Source organism: Piliocolobus tephrosceles, chromosome 3 (assembly GCF_002776525.5).
Source record: "Piliocolobus tephrosceles isolate RC106 chromosome 3, ASM277652v3, whole genome shotgun sequence".
In the NCBI taxonomy this organism is placed as follows: Eukaryota; Metazoa; Chordata; class Mammalia; order Primates; family Cercopithecidae; genus Piliocolobus; species Piliocolobus tephrosceles.
In genome coordinates, this window is record NC_045436.1 from 180,016,427 (window position 1) to 180,025,615 (window position 9,189).

General features: G+C 54.6%; 1 protein-coding gene across 1 annotated transcript in view; it reads right to left on the reverse strand.

Moving 5' to 3' along the window:
• Nucleotides 1-758: 758 nt before the first annotated feature.
• The window catches only part of LOC111539108 (actin-binding LIM protein 2-like), a 62,841-nt gene continuing 54,410 nt past the window's right edge, over nucleotides 759-9,189 (reverse strand). Inside the window, exon 3 of the mRNA XM_023206849.2 lies at nucleotides 759-1,138. Within this exon, the coding sequence (XP_023062617.1) occupies nucleotides 951-1,138 (188 nt within the window). The 3' untranslated portion in view covers nucleotides 759-950. The remainder of the gene's footprint in view (nucleotides 1,139-9,189) is intronic.

The window sequence follows — 9,189 nt, forward strand, 5'->3', positions numbered from 1 at the left end:
AGGCCTCGCCTCACTTAACTTGTTCCCTTCTCTTAGTTCTGAACCCCAGAGTCTGGAAATGGTTGTTTCATATATTGTGTCCAGCTTCCTTGTTGTTGACGGTGGCTAGACAAGTCCAGTCCCAGTGACTCCAACATGACCAGGGCTGTCTGTTATTATTTTTTAAAATAATAGATTAACCAGAGGCGATCTTTCAAACCAACTGTGAGATGTCAGCCCTCATCTCTAAGCTACGTACACAAAAATCAAACATTCAGATAATCCCTGGGAGAGGTCTGACCCAGGTCACGCTACGATGACACAGAGCGACTCTCCCTAGAAATACTCCTTGTCATCGTCACCTCCTGTCCTTAGCATCCTCTGACAAAGATTCCATTTCTGTCTCTGGCACATGCTGTAACCACAGGGAACTGCTTTGGAAACAACATTGAAAACGTCCCCTGCAAACTGGGTGTGGTGAGACAGGGAGTACAGAACAGAAAATAAACTGTTTTTCATGTTTTTATTCTTTCTTTTCTAGAAACAGAACATTTCCTCCGGGAGGAACAAGTCAGGGGCTGTGGAGGGAAGGGGGAGGTAGGGACCATGTGGAACGGCTGCCTTCGGGCCTCCCTGCTCAGCCCTAGGAGGTGCAGGCAGAGGAGGGCCGGTGCAGTCTTGCTGCCCGGGCGAGGACCCAGTCTCAGCAGCCAGCACTCCACTGCTTGCTTGCTCTGTGCCATGCACCAGACCCAAAGCGGGGCAGCCCACCCCTGCCCTCACAGAGCTCCCTGTGAGGAGGCCTCTGGACACACCGCGACAGAAGGGTGCAGACTGTGGGCCCTGGGACAGCCTCGCTGCAGGATGCAGAGGGCAGATCACGGGAGGGAGCAGGAGGATGAAGGCAAGGGAGGGAGGGAAGGAGAAAGGCCGGGAGAGGCCGGGGCGGCAGAGGCCAGGTGCCCGCTCACTCACCGGCAGACGGCGCACACAAAGCAGTCGGGGTGGTAGGTCTTGCCCAGCGCCGACACCACCTCACCCTCGATGAACTGGTCACAGCTGAAGCAGCGGGTGCCGTAGAGCCTCTGGTAGTCCAGCGTGCAGATGTACTCGCCCTGCCGCACAAAGAAGCCGCCCTCGGCCAGGTCGCAGCCGCATGCTGGGGGAGGACGGGTGAGGCGGTGTTAGCAGCAGAGGGGACCATCTCCACGTCCCTCAGGCCCCAGGTGGACCCCCCTCCACACACGCACCACCACCTGACGCAGGCACCGAGGCCTCAGCACACACTTGGGGTGGCTCACTCAACTCTTAATGGGCCAGGCTCCCGGGACAGACTCCAGCTCTGGCCCCTGGCCTGTTGGTGAGTGGACTTTCCTTACAGAAGCTTGGGAAAAGGGCGCTGACCAGGACAAGAGCCAGGCTCTCCTGAGGGGCTGCCCAGCCTCCCACCCTCGCTAGGGTGCCCCCAGCCTCTGTGACCCTGCCAGGAATGGTCCCTGAGCCCTTTCTGTCCTCTAGTGGGCTGTTTCCAGCACTGGGCATACAGATCAGGAAGGGGCTAAAGCCTGATCACCCACTGTGTGCTAGACTCTGTGCTGGGGGCCGAAGGTTCCCAGGAGGACAGACTAGGTCCTTGTGGTTGGTGCCTCCAGCCCCGCTCGAGACTTCCCAGCGCCCTCCCCCACTCCTCTGGGTCTCCATGCCCTCATGGTCCTCGGTGCCTGTCTCCCCACAGTGTGAACAAGGCCAGCCCTACAGGAGGAGAGAGCCTGTGGGTTCCCGAAAGGAAAGAACTTGGTCTCTTTTCCCAGCACACACCCGCCCCAGGAAGCTGCAGCCCTGGAGCTCCATGGAGGGCTGAGGGTTCTCTGCCAGGTGGGGAAGGGAACACTTGCCCTCAGGACGACCTGCTGGTAATCACCAGCTCAGAGGCCCTGAGTCCTTGTCCTGAGACACGAGTGCATTCCTCCCATAAGCTTCCCCTCCAGTGCCAGGGCCACGTGGAGGCCATGCCTGGTTTCAGAGGGAGCAGCCCACAGCCTCCTCTGACCTGGCTGGCCCAGCCCCTCCCTGCTAGCATCACAGAGGAACCCCTGCAGCCCCAGCCCCTCTGGCCTGGCCAGTCCTGGGTCCTGCCTGCTGGGTCAGTGCAGCTCACAGCCACCAAGGAAGGGCTTTGAGAAACCATGTAGCCCTCATATATTTTAAAGCTGACATCTAAAAGTTGTCATTACAATGTTAACTGCTTGCAAAGGATGGCGTTTCTGCATATTGTGACTATGCGCACCTTTAAAGTGAACGGTTACATCATTCCTTCGAGGGCATCCAGTGGGATATCAAGTCCAAAGCAAGACCCTCAACATCTGCCTACAAAACCCCCAACAGCGCTCTGGGAACAAACTGGCTGGAAGCACCAGAGCGGCTGGAAAGCCTGTATTCCGGCGTTTAGTTTTCTCCATTTCTACAAAGAGACGTTTGCTCTTCTGATGTGGTGAGATGTCCACCGAGCAGCTTGGATTCCAGATGCAGGAGCTGCCGGGATTCAAATCCCAGCTCCACCTGCATAGTGTGCTGTGTCCCTGGGCAAGTTCCTTAACCTCTTTGGGCCTCCTTGTCCTCATCTAGCACACAGAACCTCCTTCAGAGGGGTACACAGCAGCACAGATGAGCATCCCGTGAGCCAGTGCGACCTGAGACCTGAGTCCTGCCTGGCTCAGCGTCGAGGCCCTGGCTGCTGCTGTAATGGCTGGTCCTAAGAGGCCCGAGCCAGAGATGCTGATTCTGAATTCTGTCTCAATGTGAGAATGAAAATCCAGAATGAAACGCAGTCTAGACGGTCTGGGAGGGATGCGGACACAATGTGAGATGCCTGCACTCGCTCCTCCTGGGTGTTCCGGGGCATTTATGAGAAACAGCCAAGGACTGCCAGCATCAAAGGGAAGCTCCAGACAGGTGGGCCTCAGCCCCAGGCCAGGGTGCCCTAGCTCGGCACTCCACGCTCTGGCTCATGAAGATCCAGAAGGAAACCCGGGCTGAGGATGAAAATGCTTTGTCTGATCTTGCACCATAGTGTCGACCAAGCAAATACATCCCAACTGGGGAGGAGCAGAGATGTGGGGGCCTCACTTTGGAGCATCGTAGTATTCTGGTGTCAGAGCCGCCCGCACCAAGACACTAGCTCGATGGTGATCGGGCTCGCAGCACTCACGGCTCTGGCATTTGTCTATTTCTGTGTTCTTCATAAAGACATGATGGCGTGGGATGTTCCTTAAAGGAGGAACATGTGACAGTGGTTCTGGTGCCCCACTCCAGCACCGTGAGTCCGCTCCCGGGAGCACCAGGCAAGTGAGTACGTCCAGGCCCAGCCGTTACCTGGGAGGTTGCTGGTCAGATTCTAGCTGTCCTGAGTATGCCAAGGTCACCACAAGGCGGTTAAAACCCAGACCTCTGGCCCGGTGCGGTGGCTCATGCCTGTAATCCCAGCACTTTGGGAGGCCGAGGCAGGTGGATCATGAGGTCAGGAGATCGAGGCCATCCTGGCTAACACGGTGAAACCCCATCTCTACCAAAAATACAAAAAATTAGCTGGGCACAGTGATGGGTAGTCCCAGCTACTCGGGAGGCTGAGGCAGGAGAATGGCATGAACCCGGGAGGCGGAGCTTGCAGTGAGCCGAGATCGTGCCACTGCACTCCAGCCTGGGCGACAGAGCGAGACTCCGTTTCAAAACAAAAAACAAAACAACAACAACAACAAAAACAAAAACCCCAGACCTCTGTCCGCTAAAAATAAAACGTTCAAGTTCCCTGGTCATTTTAGAAGTCCTTAAGGACACAACACATTGTTCTTATATTGCGTTTTGTCATTTATCAAATTAGCACAGACACTGGCGGGAGGCAGGGGAGGTGGGGGAGATGGCAGCACCATCCTTCAGGCACACGCTGTGGTCATTTACAAGAAACAGGCAGGAGAGGGTGGCGGCCGGGGGGAAAGGGTGAATCAGCACCACTTTCTGGAACACCAGTTGGCACTGACTGAGGAATGTGAAAACTTCCCACCCTTTGATCCAGCAGTCCCTCTCCTGGGATTGTCCCAAAGAAATGACCATGACTGTCACAGAAATTCAGTTGCAACAATGTTCCCTGCATTATAGATACAGTAAAATGTCATACACAGATCCCTGGGCTTTAGAGTCAGGCAGCCTGGGCTTGAGTCCTTGCTCCTCCCACTTCTCAGCTGTGTGACCTTGACCAAGTTACTTATCCTCTCTGAACCTCAGAGTCCTCATGTGTAGAATAGAGGTAGCAATATCAATCTTGCATGGTGGCTGTAAGAAATCAATGAGATGAAGGTCGGGCGTGGTGGCTCACGTCTGTAATCCCAGCACTTTGGGAGGCTGAGGCGGGCGGATCACCTGAGGTCAGGAGTTCGAGACCAGCCTGACCAACATGGAGAAATCCCGTCTCTACTAAAAATACAAAATTAGCCGGGAGTGGTGGTGCATGCCTGTAATCCCAGATACTCGGGAGGCTGAGGCAGGAGAATCGATTGAACCCGGGAGGCGGAGGTTGTAGTGAGCCGAGATCACACCACGGCACTCCAGCCTGGGCAACAAGAATGACACTCTGTCTCGAAAAAAAAAAGAAAAGAAAAGAAAAAGAAATCAATGAGATGAGGTTTAACAAGTCATGCTTTGGAAGGAATTTGGGAGGATATTGACATGAATGTGAGGAATTTGTATGGTGAGAAAGTGCCCACACACTAATTTGAAGTGAACGAATCAGGCATACGGCTGGTATGCCTTCAAATTTTAAAGAGACTCAGACAAGGGGAAAGCTGGGAGGAATATACACCCAGATCCGAACAGGGACCACCCAAGGTGCCGTCCACCCACTGCTCTCTATTTTTCTATATTGGTGAGTGGAAGAAGGAGATGCCAATTCACATCAAAACACAAGAAAACAGAGAACCCCAGGGGCCTTAACCTGGGCGAGGGCTCCAGGGCTGGCCAGTCATCGCGGCTCCGAGTCTTGGCCCAGCCTGGTTCAGGGTCCCCTTCTGTGAATAACAGGGCGATGGGGTGGACGTCATCTGAGATGCCTCCTGCCGGGACTTTCACAACTCTGCCATGTGATCTTGACTCTCCTGGCACCCTGTGCAGCTCAGGCTGTGCGGAACAAGGAGTGCCCTGGGCCGGGTCCAAGACCCACCTGTCTGGAGCTTCCCTTTGATGCTGGAGGCCCACGGCTGCTTCTCATAAACGCCTGGAATGCCCAGGAAGCACGTGTGCAGGCATCTTGCACCATTCCTTCATTCTTCCCAGACCGCCTAGAACAGGCGGCTACTTATAGTCCCAGATGGAGGCATCCTCAGGGCCAACTCCACCTGCCTTGTGTGCGCAGCTCACGGACTCTCCTCCTGGACACACGTCCTTCCCTGCCTGTTTTCTTGGCTCTTGCTAAAATCGTGGACTGGCTCAGTGCCACTTCCAATTGGACCACAAAATGCCTGCTTTCCTGAGGGCACACGTGGGCAGGGCCTCATCTTTTCATCATTGCAAGTAGGAGACAACAGATCATGGTTAAAACATATTCCCAAAGCTCAGAGCTCAGCCATCCTTTGAAGGCCAAGTAAACCAGATTCGTTTTTACAGACACTCTGTGCTATGCATTTGACGTATTTATGTTCTACATGTATTCCCATTTGTAGGGTAAAGACAGAGCCAGCTGGATCTTAAAGACATCCAGAATGAGATACCTTCACTCCCCTCATCCCAGCCGCCATCAGCTCCAGTCTAGGTGCCTGCACCTGCTTCTACCCTCCTCCCGACTCCCAACCTGGCTTCCATGCACCAGCAAGCACCCAGAGATCCATGGAAAACTACAAGGATGGAGCAGCACCCTCCTCTGTGCTTCCTCGCTGGTGTCAAAGCCGCAGTCCTTGCAGGGATGCAGAGGCTCTACTTCCTTTATCCCCTTAGTCATTCTGCTCCAGCCACATGGGCCTCCTGCTGTTCCCAAACCTGCCTGCTTCCGGGTCTCTGCACTGGCTGTTCCCTCTGGTGGGAACACTCTTCCTTCACTAACTCCCTCACCTCCTTCCAACAGGCTTTGCCCAGAGGTCACCTCCTCTGTGAGGCCCACCCTGACCACTAGTTTGCATCTTTCCTTCCCTAGCAGGGCTCACTTTCTAGCACATGATGAAATTCGCTTATTTATTCTTTATTGTGTTTATTGTCTGTCTCCTTGCATGAGAACTGGTCCCCATGAGGACAGGATGTCTGTTTTGTTCACAGCTATCTTCCATACACCCTGAACAGTGCCTGGCACATAGTAAATGCTCAATAAATAGTTGCTGAATGCCTTTACTTAGAAAAACTGGGTTGAGGCACCTGCCTAAGAGCCACATGAGCTGTGGGTGGCAGAGGTGGAATTTGAATGCCCAAGCCCGGGGCAGCGATGGACAAGCGGATAATCATATGATTTCACAGATTTCCCTGTGAAATTGAGGCACAAGTGCCTGGGGAGTGGGAACCCAACATAGTGGGACCTCTTGAATCAGAATTAGGTTGTGATACAATTGTTTTCCCTGCGAACAGACGCTGCTTTGGCTCACCTGGTAATGTGCCTTCCCGAGGATGGCCATGATTGGGCTAAATCAGCCACGATCCCCCCGTTCCTGTTTGCCAGTGGGGGTGAACGTGTGACCGAGTTCTGGCCAATGAGTCATATGGGGAGTCTATGGGGACTTCAGGAAAGAGCTCTCCTCCCTAATGAGAGGGAGGGTTATGCGAGGAGACAGCCTTTGCCTGTGCACACCTCCAGGCTGGATGCCATGCAGTGAGAACGTGATGTTGGAGCAACAGCAGCCATCTGAGACCATGAGGAGAGGCACTGATGACAGGCACAGGGTGCTGTGTGGGAGAGAGAACGTTTGGGCGTCTGTGATGACCCTGGTCAGTTGTTTAATTAGCCAACCCTGGGATAGGGGTATGGGGCTACCTTCAGACTTCGTGTTAAGATGATAAATATCCATGTTGGATATTTATGAGTTGGGTCTTCTTTTTATTCATCCCAATGCACCCTCAATGATTCATAAGCTGCACTCTCATAAGAGCCTGGAGAGAAGATTAATCCAAGACTGTATGGTCCTCATGCTTAAACAAATGCAGCTCATTTGAAAGCTTGCAGGAAATCTTAGTTACTCTGTGCCGTTCTCCAGCGCAGAGGCCACCCACCGAAGGCAGAGCTTTCCCGGGAGAAGGGGTGGTCACTGCCCTGGCTGCCACATCTGCAGGGCCAACAGTCCTGGCACAGGTGCCTGGCACACAGTGAGACTCTACCTGGCTGGGGGTGGGTACGTGGTGGATCTTGGCACCGGCCTGCCCTCAGACCCCTGCCACTGCTGGAGCCCATGGTCACTAACTGTCTTGGGTGATGGAGTGTGAGTCCCTGGCCCTGGGTCAGCCTGCCATTGACACTGTCTCATCCCACTGCCTGTAGCTGGCGAGGAAGGGGTTATGGTTATTCCACACCCACTGGAGGAGGCCGAAGTGGCCTCTGCCCAGGTGACACAGGAGGGGGACCCAGGGCAGTTTCCATCACCCATGAATCCCCTGGGTCACAGGAGGTGATGAACTTGACTCTGGGGTCTGATGCATTTTGTTGCATGCCCAAGGTCTGTGCTTATGGAAATCCTTTCAAATAAAGTGCAAGCTTCCCCTTTGTCTTTTAAAATAGGCTTTTAAAAAGAGGCATCTAATGGATTTTGCTTTCCAGAAACGTGGCAAATGTATCTTTATGGAGAGTTGAAAAAATTAGACCAGACAAATCCCACAATGCCCTGGAAAGCCCTAATGAAAAGCATGAAATCCACCAGCTGCAGGGAGAGAAAGGCCAGGGCGGAGGCCACCCCTTCTCCCAGGCAAGTGCCCCCTGGCGCTGACACACCCCCTTCACTCTGCAGCCCGGGTGGGTATCCTGAGGCTTGCGAAGGCAGGTGGACCACCTGCTTGTTTATGGAAATGTGGAGGATGGGGGCCGGCCACACTCACACCCACAGCTCATGCCCTCACTCTCAGAAAACAAATCCTTCCCTGCGTGTGCTGGACAGGGTGCTGTTCACTTAATCATTCTTCCAGAGCAGCCCCCAGAACTGCCTGGGTCTGCACATGAGAACTGGGCTTCCTGCTGCCTTTGTCAGGCAGGGCAGTGGTATTGGGGTACCCAGGGCATCAGGGTGCTGTGGGCAGAATTCACTGAGGGCAGAGCCAGGCTGTAGATGTGCAGGCAATCCCCCATCCAGGTGATTCTTAGGGCATTGAGTGCCCCCAGTGATGTCTCTGATAGTCAGCCATGTCCTTGGACAGAGTCTCAGCATCTCTGAAGGGCGGGGCTGGGGTCTGCCTCAGCCCAAGGGATCCAGGGCATTCCCACTCCTGCCAGAAATGGGGCAGCCCCCTTGGGGTCCCAGGGCCAGTGGAGAGCTGGCTGGGCTCAGCATCTTCCATAAGTCACCAACCCTCCACAGGGTCCCAGGTGCCATGCTGTGGACTTAGGCCTCCTCCAGGACCAGCGGCACCAGGGTCAGTTCTCAGATGGTTCCCTTTTAGCAGCAGAAGAGTCTAGGCCACTGTTTTCAAGCTTCCTTTTCAAGCAACAGGACTCTACACACAGTCTTTACACTGCACCTGCAGACACGAAGTGGACTAGTGGACAATGTCTGCACTCCGATGGGCAGGGCTGAGACAGCACCTGCTCCCCTCCTGCTGCCCCCCCATACCCAGGAGACCCTCAAGGCGCCTCCACAGAAACCCAGGAGGGAAGACCCTGGCCCAGGGGCTGCAGACATGCCTGGAATGCAAATCCCGGGCAAGCTCCTGGCGCCTCCAGACCTCAGTGTCCCCCTCTCTGAAACGCAGTCCTATGTCCCCCCCCTGGACTGCTGGTGCCGGGAGGATTCCCTTCCATCTGGAGCGGCCTTTCTTCTGACAGGCAGATTTCTACTCTCTTGAGGTTCTAGCCAGCATGCCACCTGCCCTGTGAAGTCCTTTCTGGAGTCTTCGAAATCCTTCCCCGTGGGCATCCCCCGCTACACACATGTGCTTGGTTTTTACTATAAAAAGTAAAACCAAGGCCGGGCGCGGTGGCTCAAGCCTGTAATCCCAGCACTTTGGGAGGCCGAGACGGGCGGATCACGAGGTCAGGAGATC